At 48.0% G+C, this 18797-nt stretch overlaps 10 protein-coding genes across 10 annotated transcripts; 4 read left to right on the top strand and 6 right to left on the bottom strand.

Annotated features, from left to right (window-relative positions):
- Positions 1 to 18: 18 nt before the first annotated feature.
- Positions 19 to 2079, top strand: EV420DRAFT_1643390 (uncharacterized protein; the record flags this gene model as incomplete). The annotated part of the gene is made up of 20 exons (XM_060477506.1): positions 19 to 174; positions 241 to 254; positions 308 to 412; positions 463 to 472; positions 527 to 544; positions 597 to 622; positions 673 to 698; positions 749 to 783; positions 842 to 866; positions 917 to 928; positions 984 to 999; positions 1052 to 1091; positions 1147 to 1247; positions 1296 to 1355; positions 1409 to 1436; positions 1489 to 1546; positions 1602 to 1626; positions 1680 to 1848; positions 1909 to 1995; positions 2050 to 2079. 20 exons carry the CDS (start codon positions 19 to 21, stop codon positions 2077 to 2079), a joined length of 1041 nt encoding a protein of 346 aa, XP_060330338.1.
- Positions 2080 to 2274: 195 nt separating this feature from the next.
- On the bottom strand, positions 2275 to 3501 carry EV420DRAFT_1643389 (uncharacterized protein; the record flags this gene model as incomplete). The annotated part of the gene is made up of 5 exons (XM_060477505.1): positions 2275 to 2726; positions 2781 to 2820; positions 2902 to 3031; positions 3086 to 3214; positions 3266 to 3501. 5 exons carry the CDS (start codon positions 3499 to 3501, stop codon positions 2275 to 2277), a joined length of 987 nt encoding a protein of 328 aa, XP_060330337.1.
- Positions 3502 to 6338: 2837 nt separating this feature from the next.
- Positions 6339 to 7010, bottom strand: EV420DRAFT_1764537 (uncharacterized protein; the record flags this gene model as incomplete). The annotated part of the gene is made up of 1 exon (XM_060480782.1): positions 6339 to 7010. A coding segment is annotated over exon 1 (255 nt), but the record flags the coding sequence as incomplete, so codon positions are not given.
- Positions 7011 to 7291: 281 nt separating this feature from the next.
- EV420DRAFT_1270759 (alpha/beta-hydrolase) lies at positions 7292 to 8563 on the bottom strand (the record flags this gene model as incomplete). The annotated part of the gene is made up of 6 exons (XM_060467591.1): positions 7292 to 7436; positions 7488 to 7775; positions 7824 to 7975; positions 8027 to 8158; positions 8212 to 8348; positions 8410 to 8563. The coding sequence occupies 6 exons, from the start codon at positions 8561 to 8563 to the stop codon at positions 7292 to 7294; spliced, it is 1008 nt and encodes a 335-aa protein (XP_060330335.1).
- Positions 8564 to 9426: 863 nt separating this feature from the next.
- On the top strand, positions 9427 to 10473 carry EV420DRAFT_1270825 (uncharacterized protein; the record flags this gene model as incomplete). The annotated part of the gene is made up of 3 exons (XM_060467598.1): positions 9427 to 9577; positions 9631 to 9998; positions 10045 to 10473. 3 exons carry the CDS (start codon positions 9427 to 9429, stop codon positions 10471 to 10473), a joined length of 948 nt encoding a protein of 315 aa, XP_060330334.1.
- Positions 10474 to 10635: 162 nt separating this feature from the next.
- Positions 10636 to 10970, bottom strand: EV420DRAFT_1270788 (8 kDa subunit-domain-containing protein; the record flags this gene model as incomplete). The annotated part of the gene is made up of 3 exons (XM_060467594.1): positions 10636 to 10679; positions 10733 to 10827; positions 10879 to 10970. Coding segments are annotated over 3 exons (231 nt in total), but the record flags the coding sequence as incomplete, so codon positions are not given.
- Positions 10971 to 11023: 53 nt separating this feature from the next.
- EV420DRAFT_410054 (uncharacterized protein) lies at positions 11024 to 11764 on the top strand. The gene is made up of 2 exons (XM_060482005.1): positions 11024 to 11481; positions 11528 to 11764. The coding sequence occupies exons 1-2, from the start codon at positions 11110 to 11112 to the stop codon at positions 11702 to 11704; spliced, it is 549 nt and encodes a 182-aa protein (XP_060330332.1). The 5' UTR covers positions 11024 to 11109; the 3' UTR covers positions 11705 to 11764.
- Positions 11765 to 12381: 617 nt separating this feature from the next.
- On the bottom strand, positions 12382 to 13160 carry EV420DRAFT_1546170 (uncharacterized protein). The gene is made up of 4 exons (XM_060473293.1): positions 13064 to 13160; positions 12971 to 13011; positions 12790 to 12917; positions 12382 to 12730 (listed from the first exon to the last, which is right to left on the bottom strand). The coding sequence occupies exons 1-4, from the start codon at positions 13089 to 13091 to the stop codon at positions 12640 to 12642; spliced, it is 288 nt and encodes a 95-aa protein (XP_060330331.1). The 5' UTR covers positions 13092 to 13160; the 3' UTR covers positions 12382 to 12639.
- A 1645-nt stretch (positions 13161 to 14805) lies between these two features.
- EV420DRAFT_1334847 (TPT-domain-containing protein) lies at positions 14806 to 16432 on the top strand. Its single transcript, XM_060468853.1, has 6 exons — positions 14806 to 14928; positions 14979 to 15258; positions 15311 to 15493; positions 15545 to 15715; positions 15767 to 16109; positions 16161 to 16432. Exons 2-6 carry the CDS (start codon positions 15010 to 15012, stop codon positions 16214 to 16216), a joined length of 1002 nt encoding a protein of 333 aa, XP_060330330.1. The 5' UTR covers positions 14806 to 14928; positions 14979 to 15009; the 3' UTR covers positions 16217 to 16432.
- A 551-nt stretch (positions 16433 to 16983) lies between these two features.
- On the bottom strand, positions 16984 to 18278 carry EV420DRAFT_1643384 (uncharacterized protein; the record flags this gene model as incomplete). The annotated part of the gene is made up of 8 exons (XM_060477504.1): positions 16984 to 17249; positions 17306 to 17460; positions 17510 to 17657; positions 17712 to 17787; positions 17840 to 17860; positions 17921 to 17967; positions 18023 to 18187; positions 18239 to 18278. 8 exons carry the CDS (start codon positions 18276 to 18278, stop codon positions 16984 to 16986), a joined length of 918 nt encoding a protein of 305 aa, XP_060330329.1.
- Positions 18279 to 18797: the final 519 nt, after the last annotated feature.

Raw genomic sequence — 18797 nt, 5'->3', positions numbered from 1 at the left:
TCCCTCTTTTGACCCCCCATGGCTTCCCAGTCGCATCTACCATCATTTGACACGACGTTGGGCGCTATTCTCATAGGTTTTGCTCTGTCGTGCGCGGCTTTTGGGGCCATTCTTGTGCAAACTTTCCATTACTTCACGAGGTTTCCTTCGGATAGGCTGGCCTATAAAATTATTGTGAGTTACATACTAGTCGCTATGCTTCTGTCATCTTGAGTACATTTACGATGATGTCGGTTGCAGGTTGTTGTATTATTGTGCGTCGACTAGTTCTGAATTTGCCATTATGGAATCGAACGAATTGCTGTAGGGTGCTAGAGCTCTTGGATGAATTTTTCATCGGCCACACTCTTTATTTTTATACTATACTAAACTTCGCAAACGTTCTCGTTGTTCTCCGCGCGTCGATGACATGGTACGTACCTCCTCGGGTTTTGTCTTTTGCTGCTAAAGTCATCTTCAAAGGTCTTTCATTGTAAGTGCGAAAAGTCAGAACGGCTTCCTGCTGTCTAAATCAAATGTGGTCTAGATGCAGCAATTGCTGGGAGTGCGTGCCTTCACGTTTCCACGATTCCACCTCAGCTCCTGATGCCTTTCAGTCCATCTGTGGCACTGTAGTCAGAGTGTGAGTGATTTTAATTCTGTCAGGGCAGGCTCTTGTTCATCTACTATCAGGTGCTTTGCCTTACGTGTCTGGCGATGTGAGCATTACTGTGGACTTAGATTTGACCTCTGTGACCGTGCCTATCAGTTAGCAAACACAACTGGTTCATTACGACATCCTTGGTAAGTATCTTTGGTTCGCAAACAAGTAACGTTGACGTGTACCTATCACCATCTCCAGATGCTATTGAATTCCGGTGTTCTGGGTATGTGCCGGTTCAATTATCCTTAATTCGTGTTCAATAACGTCTCCAAGGTACTGCGATAGGTGTGCATATATTTACTGCGCGATTACACGATCTAAACAAGAACTCTTCACCTAGCTTTCAGTGTCAAGGCGTGAGTGTTACGCTTCTGGAGACCCCGATTCAGCCTCATATTGGCATCTTAGTTTTGCACTACCAAGCGTGTTCGCGGTAGCGGGACTTAGAGTGAGCTGGATCGCATTCTCCGCATTTCCATCTAGTCCTAACGACGTTATGTTAGGTCCTAGGAACGGTGGCGCTAGGCTTAGGTGTCGTTACCGACGTATCGACTGCCGCAGCACTATGTTACTTCCTCAATAGATTTCGTACAGGACATGCAAGGTGAGAGATTCTGAGCTGTTTATTTTGTTGTCCTCTATATATTTCTAGATCCGACACACTTGTGAATGGTCTTGTGATATACGCCATCAACACGGGCGCGGTGACGAGGTATCTTCTGTTGATAACGTCCGTGGAAAACGATGTCCTCATTGAGCCTCTAGTTTGATCAGTACGGCTACTTTGACGTTGGTCTGTGTGAACCTGGGTGATATATCTGGCCCTCTAACGTTTTACAATCTAGTACAACGTAATGCCTGACAATCTCATCTTCATAGCGGCGTACTTCCTTTTGAGCAAGCGTCGGTCCTTCCTATCCCACCGTCTGGCAGATATTCGCTGATATTTCTACGACAGTGTACGCGATTTCTTTTCTGGCGGCGTATGTTTCGTCCTGGCATTCATATGTCATCAAACCTTGATTTCTTCTCTTAGTTTGAACACACGCAAAGTTGTTCGTGGCCGGGGTACGACAGATCGGAACACCAGTCAAAGCGGCTTTCCCTTTCAAGTGACCTCCCGGATGCACGTCTCCGAGCCGACGTCGACTGATGTGCAAACCAACTCGCACCACGCAGAGTTCATGAAGAGGTGCATGAACATGGTTGGTATTGTCGGTATAATTGCACCGTAACTTCGCGCTGACAGTTGATTTTCTTTGTAGAAGAGTGATGATTCTCTCGGGAACGGAGAAGTCATTCCAATGCACAATATTTTCCATCACCAAGAGTATGATCTTCCAGGAATGGCAGTATGAATGAGGATCCACGCTGGATTCCGGTGTACCCTCAAAAATTAAAAACAGGTTATATCCGGTGTCTGCAAGTCGCAATAATGGTGTAATACTAGCCGTGATCGTGCTTCCAGATGGAAATTGTAAGAAGAGGTTACCTAAGGCTATTGTATATTTGTATCACAACGGACTGAACTAGAACGGAGACTGGTATTCATTAACGTATGGCCAATGGGAAGAATGGACCTCTAAGATGCATCAGAACACTATGATCTCGGTATGTTCTAAGACAGGCGATTAATATCCCAAAGGGAGAGCGGCAGATCTCCCCCTTATATTTTCCAGGTCCTCGATAGGAATATCTATGCCACACAATTCTCTCAGGATATCCCTTTGTTCCAACTCTGTCTTTGCGGTCCTGATCACCTCTGAGCGGCTGCCAATATGCCGCGTAATAATACCACCTTTCACGCCAATCTTGCCCATATAGCGGGTCAAAAACGAATCCATATCGCTATCGTCCGCACCCAGCCCCCGAGCCTCATCCGCGGTCAGCCAGAAATTCCGCCCGTACACAAGATTGTCTACGAAGAAGCCACCCGGAGACAGGGATACCCCGAAGTTCATAGCCGTGTAATCCGTCTCAAAGAACTCGTCCTCAAGGAACGAATAAACGATCTTCCACTTGGAGTCAGGCCCTTTCTCGTGGAGCACCTCAAGGCGCCATTCCGTTCCCTCAGGGCCAAGATCTGCGGGATTTCGTTACGATTAAACGTCCTAGAATCACGAACGGCAACACTGACCGAGACTGGGCTCAGCCCGAGAGCCTCTCGTAAGACGATGCTTTTCGGTTGGAGAGACACCGCATCATGACATTATGTGGGTCGCAGGATAGTAAAATTGGCCGTTCCCGCCGCATCCGACATCCACGAGGTAGGTATCATTAAAGTCGCCGATGGGCTGAACAACCAGCACCATGTGTACGAACGAAAGATACTCGGGAGTTTCTCGAGGCGTCGAGGACTCCTTGATTTTCCCTGAGCCTGAGTATACCCTAGAATAGGAAGAACATTCAGCGCTGTAGTAGATAATAAAGGTTATCGCACACCGATATCCAAGGCCTTTAAGCATCTCTAGAAATAGCCCATTGAGTCCAAAATAGTAAGATCCTTTACGTTCTACAACTAATCGTTGAAAGACGCTTCCGGCAGAAATATCCATGATGTGGTCCTTTCCACTTTCATATCATCAACGCGAGCGAACTGACAAATAAAGAAAAATGACTGACTAGTGCAAAGTCGTGTTCTCGATGGGAAAAGCAACAGTGGAAAGACGCGTAAGGATATGGAGATTTTCTAGCGTTACGGGGAACGCTCCCGAGGAGATGTCAACCTCAGAATACGTACCGGGAAAGCCCAAGCAGTCCAGCCATTGGAGAACTTGAGTCGGAGAATAGCGCGAAGGAACTTTCTTGATCTTGGAATCGTTGCGCAGCTTTCCACTGTATGGCCAGGATGGAGACATCACTGATGTGATAGCGACTGGAGCAGGGCTTGATCGGTGTACTTACTAACGCACAGTACTTAGGGCTGCATATTTGATGGAGATAAACCCTGATAAACCACCTGATTGCAACGCGAAATATGAAATGGCTGCCAAGAAAGAAGGTCAAGATTCTTGTCATGGGTATTCCAAATATAGAGATGAACTCCTAAATGCTGCAATAGCTGTCAACAACGGATGGTTATACGATCAGAGAAGGAAAGGAAAAGGTCGTCGAGTTACATACATTGAGAAACTTGATGGTGAGAGAAGGCGGAGAGCTAACGACGGCTTGCCGACGAATTCGAAGGTCCTACCGTCTCCTATGACGGCATAGCGGCTTGCAGTGCGGAGACGAAGTCCAAAGAAACGCAAAATCGTAGTCAGATGGTATTCAACAACTACGGCCTAGAGTTAAGAAAAAGAAGGATAGAGGTTGCTAGAATCTGCACATAGTAACCTAGAATTCGACCGTTCTGTGTTGAAACAGATTTCTAGAGTTTCTGGGCTTCAAATGGTTCGAAAATGTTGATGCGATAATTATCTACAGGCTAATCGAGTTGAAGGGGGTGCATCTGCCAAGCAAGAGGGACTTGCGCTCACGTCAACTTCCAAAACAAACGCTGGATGAGGCTGGATGTAAGGAATATTCGGGCCGTTCGAGCCGGGTTACCGCAGCATAACTCCGTCTAACTCCGACGTCTTCCGTCGCGGTCATGTGCCAGCGCTGCGGCGGTCTCCTAGGGTCTCCTAGTCTCAATTTACTTGTAGGAATGCTAGAGAGATATTAGCAGCATAAATTAGCTTGGTACTTCTTATCAACTATCTGGTAGGCCCGGAAGATCCGCGCTTCCATATTTGTGGAGTGATCACTGATGGGAGCATGAGGCGCATTGCTGATATGAATTCCGCTCGAAGCTTGGTGGGCATTGCATGCGGACACGGGCGCCGATATTAGGAGGTACACGATGAGTTCGTGATTGTCAGGATTTAACTTTAAGCTTTTAGGCCTGCATACTACGTTAGTATAGGTTATAGTATGCACAATTGGCTCGCACCAGTCAAATGAGAAGAATCTTCGATCTCAATAGTAGGAAGCAACAATTTTATGCGGAAATACGCAGGAAGTTCCTTTCCTTTACCACGATTCAGAAATCCGGTACATATAGTTTTAACATATCTAACTGTCACAACACTTCTGCACACAGGGAACCATGCGCATATATCCCATGAAGCGATGAGAACATGTGGCTACCATCTAAAGCTATTCATTTTACGGGTGACAGCTCCTTCCAGCCTCCTCGTCGGGATCGAGCAGGCGAACTAGCAATAAAAAGCTGAGGATTACGCTATTTCCAAGAAGGATATGGCGTGATCCAGCCTTCCAAGAGTTACTATTCGACGTTGGTAGTCATGGAAATTATGCCTTTACAATATGGAGGGATGGTCTTCGGCTTTACCGCCTTCTCATATATCAAACTCAGTACTGGTGCGCTGGAAAGTGGAGCCCTGTTCTTCGAAGAATTCAAATAATCAAAGCAATCGGGCTGGAATGGAGACGATAACGACTTACCATGTAGCCGGACTGGTAGAGACCGGCAGCTAGTGCATTTACAACTTGAGTGGATTGAAACAGACACAGTGAAGGGGCCAGGCAATTGAGAAAAATCAACGCTGAGTAGCTGCAGGACGCTTGCAGCTTCGGACCTATAGCTGAATCACGGTAAAATGACCCTTACAAATGGGATTAAGGTATCCGAAATTCAGAATAGATGGATGAGGAACTTGGCAATTTAATCATGGATGATTAGACCCACAGGATCAGGGCCGTCACCACAAAAGAGCCCGCGAAAAACATGAGCGCATCCCCGAGTAAGAGGGCCTGATTGAGGAAGATCGATACTGAAACCCGAAAGCGAAATGAAGAATTTCGATGCTAGAAGGTAAGTAGAGCTCCCTGTTAAGAGACGCCACTCATGCGGTTCTGGAAACGATTGGAGTCGACCATTATAGATATATCGTCCAGGGTCGTGGGATAACTGCCTCTGACTGCCTGAGAAAGATTGATCAAGGGACAGCTTGATGAGTACTCTGTCGTCTTGGTCATTTCTGTCAACTAGAACCATCTAGAAGTGACTGGCCTTCAGAATTCATCGATAGTTCTGATTCTCCTATTCATCAGATAAGCATCCGCTTCCTAGGATTTGGTCCAAGGCTCCAGAATGACGATTGCAGACAGTCCAGCTAGCGAAAAATCACATTTGCACTTGCGCCACGTTCCGGGAAGTCGTATCTTTCGATCGTCAGGTCCCCGTCGCGCGAAAGCGGAACAAATGTCAGATATATAGTCGGTCCGAGGTCCGATTTCAATCGTGAATTTCAGCATTCAAATTTCAGAGTCCAAACGTTCAAGCTTCTAGATGGGCGTACCTAGTCCGCAGAGGTTTCTGACGATGTCTAGTCGAATCCTGCCGCCACTGATGGTCAGCTGACACCAAGTCAACAGGACTTAATGTACCGGAGAAAACATAGTTCATAATCGAAGAATTTATCTGCCCATCATGGCATCTAGAAAGATGATCAATTCAATAATCAATTCTATCAAGCGACGGATATAGTGGAGCTCCCCTGACAGGTATCGCATTAAGTTGATGGGCGAACTTGATGTAATATGATGTTCTTCACTTGCAGAAACTAGCAGTACTAGTGAAATATTTATGGTGAACGGATACAAACCTCTTGCAGCGTGTTGTTATCTTGCTTGAACGGAAACCCGTCGGAACACGCGGTTTAGGGAGACTGTCCATTTTAGTACCTTTAAGAATTCACCTCTAGGCGTTTGGGGTGACGGTGAACTCGATGGGTAAACGATAACCCATTCGTTCCTGACTGCGTCACGACATATGCTGACTGGTGAGAACGTTCGAATCCATTGAAGAGAGCTAGAAGCAGAGAATCTATCAACAGGGTAGTGACTGTGGTCTGACAATTGCCGCACCACCCCGCCCGATCGACAATTGATACTTGCCGATGTATTGAGAAGAACAATGAGAACGCCGTGGTGACTCAAGCGCATTTAAAAAACATCCGGTGACCATAACGTGGGTCTTGACAGAATCAAATGGCGTGGAGGTTCGAAGTCGTCGTTGGCGTTGGCGTGTATCCAATTGACCGTTGCAACCAGGAAGTCACTCTGGTACCAGGCACTTTCGCCACAGCATGTACACGTCGTGTTAACTATGGTATCTAAGATTAAACCGTGATCACCGCAACGACGTTGCCGCGAGCCTTTCAGCTACAAATTAACGTGCTCCCGATTAATTGGCTCAGATAGAAACGACAAGGTAAATTGACAAACCAAAGATGAATAGCAAGTCCACGATTCCGAGACGGTTACTCCTTGTCTCCAGGTGCGTCGAAGAGATCTTGCCAGCTTTCTGCACGTAGTGAGAGTTCAAAATCACCATTCAGACCTGCGATATTTCAAACACATCCGTGGGTAGTCCTCGGATCCGTCTGAGTGGCGTCCCAGTTTTCTTCTTTTCGCCAACAAACAGAAAGAAGAGCACGTAGGGCGAAGAATTACGACATCTCTCACGTCAGTGGGAGTCATGCACCATCAGCTTGCCCTCAGAAGGTTTGAGGCAACCGAATCCTATCCAGGGGCAAGTGAATTCAAATTCCAACTAGTGTAGAGCGCGCGCACATTCTATTGTACATTATCAACAATTTTGACCTAAAAGTAAAGGGTATATGATTAGCAAAACCGTTTTCAATCGTCTTCAGAGTCACTCCCACCCTTATCCCAACCAGCTTTCACCAACTCGGTCTCCCATGGAGAGATGACTTCTTGGGGTGCTGGCGGAACAGAGGTTCTGCAACTACCTATAATAAAATCATGGAGAATGGGGTTAACACTGGAAAAAGATCAGCCGTCATGCCAGTAGCCTGCAACCGAGTCTACTCACATATCCCCGTGCGTTGCAAGACCAAAGTGTGGTGCTTCGGATATCGTGGTAAGACTAACGGTTACCGCGGCATCCTTGAGCTGTTGCATGAATTTTTCCGTGTACTCCTGGGAGTACGCGACATCCCCAAGGCAATGGACCAACTTGACTGGTCCTCGTATCCGAGACAGTTCGTCATTGCTGTACTCCTTTCGATTGTTGAAAAACTCGACCGTGGCTCTGTCGTACTGGTCAAAGCATTTGGGTCCCCAATTCTTCAGGGCCAAAGCCAGTGTGAAAGCGACAAGCCTGAAACACAGTTAGTCATAATGGGATAGGAAGCGCCGTTGTACCCACGCGTTCGCTAAGCCGTCAAGGTTGTTGCTGAAACCTAATTGCAGGGCACCGTAGACCGCGTCAGAGAGGACTTCCATGTCGGGCTGGCCTGTCTTGAAACCTTCCTTCCAGTAATCTGCTATTTCCCGCCGGCCATCGGCGACATCTGTCGGCTACGCGCATTATTAATGTCAGATACAACCTCAACATGTCAAGGAGCGCACCTCTTCCAGTCCTAGCGGTGACACGAGGAAAAGGGATGCGACTTTATCTGGGTAGTAGACAGCGAGGCCGATTGCCGCAATGGTGCCCATGGAAAGACCGACAATGTGACAAGCGGGTAATTTTATCTCATCCTGTTTAACATCGCCGTTCAGTAACGCTCCCGTTGAAGAAATGAGCCAACGACCATGAACTTTGCTAGGTCTTCTGCAGACTCTTTTGCGCCATAGCCTTCGGGAATAGGATCACCCGACGTATGACCATGGATTCGAAGATCCAATGTAACACAATTAAATCTTCTTATTTGCGGGTCCTCGAATTGTCCTAAAGTGAACATTAGCTCAACAGCTGAACGGTGGTGGAGATGAATCATGGGGGGACTGACGTTGGAAGATATGTTGTCCAATGTAAACCGCATGAATGAACAGCAAGGTTGGTAGACTCTTGTCGATATGCTTGGCCGACGAAGACGATGGTGTTGATATTGTGTAGTTGAACTTGGTCTTTCCAGTACTCGACTTGACCTTGGCTGTAGGCATTCTGGGAGATAAAGGCTAGAGTATGGCGGTAGGGAGAGAGTGAGAAACTGAGAGATTCCCTTAATTGAATTGCGGCCGAACCCCTTTGTCTTATAAGAAATCATCGCGCACATGGTATTGGACAAGCAGGTATTTCCAACATTGTATAGTTTCCGAGATCATCCCCGATCTCCGAGCGCACGCAAGATTGGCTCGGTCGAGAGATCATAGGTGGCATGATTTCTCAAAGCAGTAACCGATTGGTCCTATGTGAAGGGCACAGGCCCGTAATGAGACAGTTGTATCAATGGGTCGACGGAGAAAACAGGTTACAGGCCTCAGGGAAGAGAGCCGATCAAAGGCCACAATCACTTAGAATCGTAGGAAAAATTCGAAGCTGGGTTCAGTGGTAACTCAGCCCCAAACGTACCCTATGTCAGAAGCCTCAATGATTTCGAATGATGTCCGACATGTCGCAGTAACGAGGAAGGGTGTATTCAACCCGACGTCGGCTTCCTGAGAATCTGGGATTCGTTCAACTTCATTCTATAACGTCAAGTCAGAGTCAGAGTCTCAGCTGTCGTTCGACAAACAGTTAGCTTTAATTAAAGGAAAAGGCACAAACGTCGGTCGTCCTGGAGGAACCTGTTACAAATTCGCTGACCGCCACAGTCTTTGGCCAAAGACGCCGAGCCTCGCGGAATCAAACCTTACCCCAGATATACACGTAAGTAGCTTTTATGCCCCGATCCAAGCTGTTAAAAGGCGATAACGATATCAACTTAGGGAACATTCGCCATCAGATAAAGCACTAACCTTAAAACTCTACCACCACTAAGACAGCAACGTCCTTTCTAGATCCCCGCCACTTCCAAATTCCAACCATGACCGAGCGGAAAGATCTATCCAGTCGCATCCTCCCCCAAATGGTTCTCTCCGATACGAGGAACCCCCTAACCGCACCGCTTCAACTTTCTGGATCCACATCATCAGAACGTACTCGTCAGCGATTCGCCATCGAGGGCAATGCGATAGGTATGGATGCCTGCGGAACCGCTGAGCCCCTCAGAATAACGGGTATAATATAGTTACCGGTGGATCGGGGGTGCTTGGGCTAGCAGCATGCAGGGCTCTGCTCGAGCATGGAGCATCTGGCGTATCAATTTTCGATGTTTTAGCCTCGATCTCTTCAGGAAAGGAGGCGATCGCTCAGCTTCAAGCAGACTTTCCCCGGGCTAAGGTTATAACCAAGATCGTGGATGTCCGGGATGACGCGACTATACACGGAGCGGTGAGTGAGACGGCAGTTAAGCTAGGCAGTGTGGACATACTGTTGTGCTTCGCGGGCGTCGTCGGCACAACGCACGCCTTAGACATGGATGTTGCAGAGTGGAAACGCGTATTGGATATTAACACGACCGGAAGCTGGATCTGCGCTCAGGCTGCAGCCAAGTGTGTACATGCCGGCCCTCTGATTGATCATTCTTGACGTCAATAGACAGATGATCACCCAGAAGACGGGTGGCAGTATACTCTTCACGGCTTCCATCTCTGGGCACAGAGTCAACTTCCCGCAACCGCAGGTATCGTATAATGTCTCTAAAGGAGCCATCGTGCAGCTGCGGCGTTCGCTTGCGGCCGAGTGGGCCCAATACGGGATTCGCGTGAATAGCATTAGTCCTGGTTACATGAACACCATTCTTAATGAAGGCGAGGGCTTGGTGGAGGGTAGGAGGATTTGGTGCGAAAGGAATCCAATGGGAAGGATGGGGACGCCTGAAGAACTTACTGGCGCGATTGTTTTGCTCTGCAGCAAATTTGCTGGTCGCTACATCACTGGAGCTGATATCCTCGTCGATGGTGAGCGTTGTCTTCAGTCAGTCTCACGACCTGAGTTGAGTGTATCGAAAGGCGGTCAGACCGTGTTCTAGAAATATCTTGGGAGGAATCAACGTTAGAGAGAGAATAGAAGGTGAATGTAGACCAAATGAAGGATATGCGGCGATTTTACTTCGTTGGTCGTCTCGGACACGATTCGATACACACGGATAGCATTGCCAGCTGACTACGATACAAAAATGAGGCTTTCCTCATTACTGTTGGACGAAGTGTGACCTGTCCCTAGTTCTCTCCATGGCTGCGAAAAAAGTCAGATATCTCGTCCAGGAAGAAGGTGCCCAGCAAACGCACGATTATAATGCAGCAATTTCTCAATCAAATCGACATGCGTTAACACCATCCTGCGACAGCAATATCTTTTTAGTTGCAGCTCGTCGAGAGCTTCACTGCAGGCTTCACTCAGCAAAATGCAACAGAAAAACGCGAAAAACGCTTACCCTTCAGTTTTGTCATTGGAGAGGAGCTTCAGATAATCATTCCATTTGTCGCCAATGACCTTGCCGCATGAAAAGCAGCGAACTGGAATAATCTGCGGTCACAATGGTGAATGAACAATTCGACAATGGGAACGAGCGCGTACCATAGGGGAGAGATTATTTCAAGCGGAGATTGAAAAGCTTGACCCAAATGTTGGGCGGCTGCTCGGTCCGAATGTCCTTCCGTCCCGAATGCCATTGTTCACCACCAACAAAAATCGCCTCTATGTCGCCTATCTTGTACGGCACCGCAAGCGACCGGAAGACATCAAATTCCATTCCTGTTTGCTACTATCGCCCAAGAATTCAAAGGACGTTACCGCAGAGGAATCGTACCAATATCATTCGCTGAACGTGATAGATCCGACGTCCAAGAAAGAAATATGGAAATACGTGATGCAAAGGGTGCAGAATCGCCCCATTCGCGTGCAAGGCGTCCAGCTAGTTGGGAAATTGGACAAGAGGCTCAGCGGTGACACGCTAGACAAGATATTGCGCCAGGTTACCGTCGTACAGGATGATTCCAGCTGGGTATGCCACAACTGGGTATTAGACGCTGTCAAGGTGCGTGATTACCCCTTGCTCGTAGCTTCATGCTTACATTTCGCAGTATCTAGTTGACAGAGGCTTAGTGGAACCCTTCGAAGAGGATTTCTCCATTCACAAAGCTTGGACAGCCGGGTTCGATTTCGCAGAAAAGGCCGGCTACGACGCGGAGCGGCTCTTGCCTGCATGCGACCGCGAAGGACGGAAAATCGTGTCAGAGATTGGGCGACTTCCATGCTGATGGTCGCGTCCTTGTTCCGCTCCGGCGTTAGTCGCCGTCGTGAGCGAGGACCGGGACCCTCACACCTCTGTTTTCGGTGAGCTCTGGTACTTCAAGTTTCATCTCGACTTCTCTACGTTCGATGCAAACGAACTCTTCGTAGCTTTTGAGACATGCACTGGGCCGTCGCGGGCAAATCACCATCTACCATTCCTGTCAGAAGGACGCATCGTTGGATAGGACAGACACGGGCCATAGCCACGAACAGCACCAGTCGACTGACAATCACTGAAATGTCTCCTTCGCCGTCTGTGTGTCGCAGTTGCATGCGACGATGACACATGGACGAATGCCACGGCTGATGGGGCCCGGGCTTTGGCAAGACAATTTTTACGGTCACATCGAGCAATAGCCTCGTTGGCTATGCTTGCTTGCAGCAATACTGCCATCACCTCGTCGACCTTTCTATCAAGCCGATCAACAAGACGGTATCGTCCTTGCAATGTCGCAACCAACAGGGAAAAATATTCATTGAACATCTGCATCATTTCTTTTTTATTTTTGGCTCTGAGTTCCGTGGACTTCACAGGTTCAGTTCGTTGCATCTGCCAGGTACCATGGCAGCATCTACTTGGGCAACCATATTCATATCGTTCTTTTATTATCCATCTTTTATCTTTTCTTTCATTGGTCACGAACTTTAGAATTATGTACTGATTTCGCTGGCGTACCTAATACAAGAATTTTTTCTTTATCTGGGACACAACCGGGACTGCGATGAAAATGCACCATACTATGTGGGTATGCAATACATGCACATGGAATGACCCTCAAACTCGCAAGCGCTGGCTGTATGGAAGGAAACCAATATAACCGTCCAGCTATATCCTTCGCTGACACCGGCGAGCAATGATAGGGAAGACGCCGAGTGATGAGTGATGGTGCATATAGACCTTTTAGTATCGTATGGGTGGTAACGGTTCTGCACGTATCGTCGAGAGATCAACGGCCTCATCGACAGCTTCATCGAGTTCTCCGATGAGGATGCTACCCAAAAAGTCGTCGTTATCACAATGGATACTGAAACAAAAACCACATATACGCACATCATGTCCCCTTTCACGAGATACAGACCGAGCGGAACCTCCTCCACGCCTTCTTCCATACTGTACACCCGTTCCTTCGAGTCTGAGAGGACGACGTTTGATTTTTGGTCGTAGCCTGCCATTACTCCCTGTTCAAAACGCGTTGAGCGGAATATAAGCTCCACTGGCTGAGAAAACGGACCACAATAGCGCGACCATCTTGCAAGATCAGGAGTACACGTCCTGTGGGAGTATGTCAGTGAGATTCTGGTACCGAAGGAAAAGAAAAGCGTACTGTCGACGTAGCCTTGCAGGCTGGACATGGAGTGTAAACAGAAGAGCGGTCCTGGAGTCCGTGCAGGTTCCACGTGGTCCTTGTCGATCGATGTTAGGGTTAGGGTTACACTACTTATTAATTTCTTCCAGCCAAATAAGCCGCTGCTTTTCACCTTTTGGATATTTCTCAGATGTCACTCTTGCTAACATCAGTTTAACTTCGGTGATTCCAAGTTCCAAGTCGGCGCTATCACTAAACAGCCATCTAGCCAGGCTGTGAATGGGTGCTTGGAACTTCCCATTGTTAGCAGGGTAAAAGGAGACCTCTTTCCTCCTGCCGAATCACGATAACAGCTACTGGTACTGTTCCAAGGTCAGCTATCATTTTACGCAGTCGCGGCCACCGTGCATTAGTTGAACAATATTTTATCTCAGTTTCGTTCTCGCCTGAACAGTGGCGGGCCCCTTACATCGACGCTTGTTCGTTGTAAGGGACCGGTCACAGGTCTACCGAAAACCACTAAGCAACCATCATGGTGACCGTACTAAGGACCGTAGTCCTCTGAGTCGGACTTCGCACTGCGGTAACTCACACTAAACAGTCTCCTCGTTCTACAAGTGCTGCCGCAGTATTCGATACTGATTACGGTATGTTTTCCACCATTGCCAGATATCGTAAAATAACCTAGAACCCTCCAGCGAAGTTCAAACTCAGCGCCCAAGTCGCGCCCATGAATGACAGTTGCGCCTTCAATAAATACTTGCGTCCTCGTGTTCATGAGGAGTTGCGTACGCGGCCGATTTTCCAGGGGTTCCCTCGCTCCCGCAGTCCTGTTCGGATTCTGTTTAGCGCCGGTTGCTGACGTATCGTGGCGCTCCTATCACTTTGACTTTCTTAGACGACGCCAGGTAACTGCTCTGAAAGCGAAATCGCCTTCTTTACTGGGCGGCCCTGAGGCTCTTCGTCTGCTGGTACGGCTTGTCTCCGTTTCTATTGACCGGCCTCCTCGGTCTTACTCTTACGGACATCGTCCTTTTTTCGGCCACGTCGATGCGCAGTTAACGTGTTTTTGTCCCTGTCATCCTTCCGTCCCGAAGATTTCACTCTCAGCGTTTCCGAGGCTTGTTTCCGCTGACGGCCTTGAAGTGTTATCCGACATACTTACCGGCAACTAAACAATAACTATTTTACTTCTAGCGATTGTTCAGGTTCTAGCGACGTCGCAGTCACACGAGATAAGAATCTGCGTGGGGATGAAAATTTTGAGGATTCGCCGTCTACACGAGAATCTTCACGCGTAGAATGATGGTGATAATTTACGCGGCGCATCTCCGACTTTCCATGTCTTTGAAACGAGATGCACTGTAGTTGATCATCATGGTAATACCCCAGCCTCTTCCATACCAATAGAATGTCATTTCCCCTTGGCAAAGATATCTTGCTAGCGTCCCTTCCTGAGAAATTTCAGGGATAAATCCGTACTGAACGCGCTTGACTTGCTCTACGGACACTATTATAGTGATCGACACCTTGGCAAAAGAAAATAGAAACCTCAGAACTCTCGGGAATTCTACTTATTCCAAATATCTCCCACATTGACCTGCCCGTCTTGCATTCGCCTAGAACAAGCACCGACAGCGTCCACATGAATACACCACGGCGACCAGCTGTGGGCGAGCCTCGAGTCGGGCAAAAGGCGGATGGAATGATATTGAAATATTTAGTTTTTTGTATTACATAATTACGATATGGTTAAATCGGTTGTCAACGCGTGGGAAGCGATGCCCTTGGCGTCCTCCTTTCCGCTCTCAACGTTTCGTTCTGCCCACCCACGACGATTTTCTCCATCCTCCGCCTAACGTCCTTACCTTAACCCAGTCACTGTATGTGTATCTCTCTGTGCCTCAGGATTTCTCATTTATCTTGCTTCTAGCTTTATTTCATTTCCATCTTTGGATCCCACCATGTCTTCGATAGAGGAGAAGGATTTCAGCGGGAAGGAGGAGGTCATTGATATCAACGACAGTCGACAGGATCTGCCGTCGCCTGCAGTTGCACAAGTTCCGAAACCTAAGCCGAAGCTCTCGGCGACGATGATAATACCTATCTGGATCGTGCTCAGCTCGTCCGTCATCATATACAACAACTACTTGTACAACACCCTCTCGTTCAAGTATCCGGTTTTCTTGGTGACATGGCATTTGACGTTTGCGGCGCGTATCCTTCTCCTTGTTGACTGTACTCGTGTATTTACCATCCTTACAGGCTATTGGTACACGGGTTCTCGAGAGGACAACCACCCTCGTTGACGGTGCAAAGGACGTCCACATGTCTAAAGACATGTTCCTGAAATCCATTCTGCCTATCGGCCTATTGTTCAGCGGCAGTCTTATCCTCAGCAACACCGCTTACCTTTACCTCAGCGTTTCCTACATTCAAATGCTTAAGGTACGACTTTAATCAATCTGTCACCAGCGCTTTCTTAGGCTCTTCATCAAGGCTTTTACTGCTGTTGCCATCCTCCTCATATCATGGTGTTTCCGCATCCAAGAGCCCAACCGCAAGCTTGGCATCATCGTCGTCATGATTTCCTCCGGTGTTGCACTTGCCTCTCGTGGCGAGCTTAGATTTAATCTCCTTGGTTTCCTCATCCAGGCGGCTGCGGTTGCTGTAAGTTCCTGCACCGCCTAAACGCCTTCTGAGACTGATAAAACATTTCAGTTTGAAGCATCAAGGCTAGTGATGATCCAGATCTTGCTCCACGGTCTTAAGATGGATCCGCTCGTCTCATTGCACTATTATGCGCCTGTCTGTGCCCTCATCAATCTCGTAGCAATCCCATTCACTGAGGGCTTTGAGCCATTTTACGAACTGGCTCGGATCGGCCCGCTCATCTTGCTTTCCAATGCACTCGTCGCATTCCTGCTCAATGTCGCGGCTGTATTCTTGGTCGGCGTCGGGAGTGGTCTCATTCTGACCCTCGCTGGAGTTTTCAAGGACATTCTCCTTATAACAGGATCTGTGTTGATTTTCGGTTCCACCGTCACCCCTCTCCAGATTTTCGGTGGGTGGCGTTCAATGATGTTTCAATCCCCAAGCTGATAAAATCGTGTAGGTTATTCGATCGCGTTGGGCGGACTTATACTTTTCAAAACGTCCGGTGGTAAATAAATCTCTCTCTACGGATTTTTTGGTCTTTATCGGCTGGTGTAACACCATTCAACGACCTCCTGCGGCAGGATACAGTTAAATTACATAGGAAGTATACATACTCAGATCTTTTTTTCATACTTGTACTCGCTAGTGTGCCATTTGGCGTTCGAGTTGTACAATTCTTGTCGTAGACGAATAGACTTTATATATGCACGGACAGATGCTGTCGGAATCATTGTGCGCCAGGAACATTTCATTGATGAGCCTCGCAGAATCAAGGCACGAGTAACGACAACGAGCCGGCACATCGCTTGAGCTATCCAGAACAGATCAGTAGCGGGATTTATGCAACCCCTTACTGCTTTTCATAGCGCCGACTGTCGTAGATTGTGATATCGAGTCGTAAGCTTCCTTGACATCAAGTCTCAAGCGGCGTCTCAGTCTGTAAATAGGCGGCTTGAAAAGTCCGAAAGCCGTGATACAAGCGACGGTCGACGATAGAGACTGATGGGCTCAGGTGTCCGTACAATGGGAAGTCCATTCCACCCTCTGACACACCGATAAGCTGCAGGCCCCGTCCTGATACCTCGAGGCTCGCACCAGGGTCACAAAATTCGGCAGGTTGCGGCTGGGAAAGATGAACTCCAAGGAGGAAAGTAAAACTCAGGTCCTGCGGGGTACGGTCCTGAATTTTCAGGAAACTATACATTTACGATTGGTTGAATATCCTACTAATTACAATATAAAAGACGGCGTGGTCCTGAGGGGAGATGATATAGGGTTGCTTACTTGTTGAGGTATTGAGTCCACCACTCCTCGAAAAGCGATAAGCCAAGGCCGCCCTCAATTCCAAGATCCTCGGTTTCTTGTGTATATAGTTGGCAATCTTTGGGACGGGTCGTTGCCCCAGGGCCTGTAGGCGGCTCGGCATTAGGGATGATGTGCTTATGGGGTAACCCAAGTATCTTGGAAAATATGAGGCAGATCTCGTATTTGGTGAAGGGCTCGGCGGCAGAATAATGGAGGATGGGAGGGATGGGTTTCTTGAGCTCTGCAATTTATATATGAGGGACCAATGCTCTGTTTAAGAGCGGCATGAATGCGTACCAGTAAGCTTGACTAGGAAATTGCCGATATCAACGACGTTGGTAGGGTAACGCGTCGCATAGTGATCCATCTTATAGGTTTTCCCTGATTGGTCCTGAACGACGTCAAGGAGGATGTTGATGGCGCTATCAGAATTCTTCGGCGCTGGGCCGTACCTATGCGAGAGTCAGATTGGTTGGTGAGATCACTCAGGAACTTATGTACAGGACCGGGACTCTCAGAACGATGACCTTTGCGCGGTCCATGGACATTGCGGCCTCTTCGCCATCACGTTTGGTCTTTCCATAAAGCTGAAGCGGGTTCGTCTTCGCAGACGGGCCGTAGGGAGGACAAGTACCGTCAAACACGTAGTCTGGGAAAAGATTCAGTTTCAGCCTGAGTTATGATCAATCGCGAAATCTCGGACCCGTAGAAATATAGACCAGAGTGTAATTCAAAGATTTGGCCATGGAAGCGAGATGAGCGGGAACTTCTGCATTGAGCTGGCCGACAAATTAGATATCGTCTAGACTGAGGTACACGATTCAAGCGTACTCTGCGGGTACCATCAGGATCCTGAGAAAGAATAAGATCGTCGGCATAGTCGCATCAAAGTAGACGAATATGAAAACCAACCTTTTCAGCGACATCCGGTCTCCTTTCTGCAGCGCAATGGATCACCCCTTGCAATCGTGTAAACCATTAGATCTGTCGGCCGCCCTTGGCAGGACGACTTACAGTCGGGGTTAAATGCAGTAAATACTTTGTCGACCTCATTCTTGTCAACAAGGTCGAGTCTGATTAGGTCGTTGCCTGATCGTGTGTGAGAAAGACTGAGGATTTGAAAATTCCCTGCACGTTCGAAGGCTTCGCGTACAGCAGTTCCTAGGACTCCTGAGGCACCTATAAAGATTATAAGTCTCTTCTACACGTATTCTCATTGGGCGGGAATACCAGTGATGATAATTCGCTGTTTTGTGGCGGGTGCAGTCATGGTAAGGAATAACGAGGACTTGGTGAATATTATCTTATCACTTGGAATCACACGTGGGTGATCGGCACCCGGCAGCCGAGCCGAAGGTGCGAACTTTCTTGGTACTTCCATCACTCAACTCCTACTTTTGAGTAAGTTCCTCTACGCCGCCAATTCAAAAGTCAGACTGTATTCTTCCAGAATGCGCAGCGACTTGGCAACAAAGCCGTCCTAGACCTGGACCCTGTTCCCACCTACGGGTCCTTCCAGCTTGACGACACCAAAATATTCTTCTCCCAAAGAGGTCAGCGGATTCGATGGTTTAGGGATGCTTTGTTTCACTCAGCTATACCAAGTGCGCAGGATGCGATCGTTAAACGGACCAACAGGTTTCGGAGTGGGCAGTTGGTCGGCGGAGGCAGTATACATGTCCTCGTCGTTAGCTTCTCTGTTTCGAAGGGAAAGATTCGCATTCGATACCATAATTTCTCATCATTCAAAAACTTTGGAGTCCACAGTCTTTGTTGGGGTAATTTTTCT

The sequence above is a fragment of the Desarmillaria tabescens genome, assembly GCF_030435595.1.
Source record: "Desarmillaria tabescens strain CCBAS 213 chromosome Unknown EV420scaffold_19, whole genome shotgun sequence".
Classification (NCBI taxonomy): domain Eukaryota; kingdom Fungi; phylum Basidiomycota; class Agaricomycetes; order Agaricales; family Physalacriaceae; genus Desarmillaria; species Desarmillaria tabescens.
This window is presented reverse-complemented; position numbering and strand designations above follow the sequence as displayed.

Excerpts from the sequence above, each read along its gene's own strand:
- EV420DRAFT_410054 (XM_060482005.1), top strand. The coding sequence starts at position 11,110 with ATGCCATTGTTCACCACCAACAAAAATCGCCTCTATGTCGCCTATCTT. Across the intron at positions 11,482-11,527 it reads GGGTATTAGACGCTGTCAAG|TATCTAGTTGACAGAGGCTT; the intron begins GTGCGTGATTAC and ends TACATTTCGCAG.
- EV420DRAFT_1546170 (XM_060473293.1), bottom strand. The coding sequence starts at position 13,091 with ATGTCCAGCCTGCAAGGCTACGTCGACA. Across the intron at positions 13,012-13,063 it reads CCTGCAAGGCTACGTCGACA|GACGTGTACTCCTGATCTTG; the intron begins GTACGCTTTTCT and ends ATACTCCCACAG. Across the intron at positions 12,731-12,789 it reads CTCGTGAAAGGGGACATGAT|CATCCTCATCGGAGAACTCG; the intron begins GTGCGTATATGT and ends CTTTTTGGGTAG.
- EV420DRAFT_1334847 (XM_060468853.1), top strand. The coding sequence starts at position 15,010 with ATGTCTTCGATAGAGGAGAAGGATTTCAGCGGGAAGGAGGAGGTCATT. Across the intron at positions 15,494-15,544 it reads CCTACATTCAAATGCTTAAG|GCTTTTACTGCTGTTGCCAT; the intron begins GTACGACTTTAA and ends CTCTTCATCAAG. Across the intron at positions 16,110-16,160 it reads CACCCCTCTCCAGATTTTCG|GTTATTCGATCGCGTTGGGC; the intron begins GTGGGTGGCGTT and ends AAAATCGTGTAG.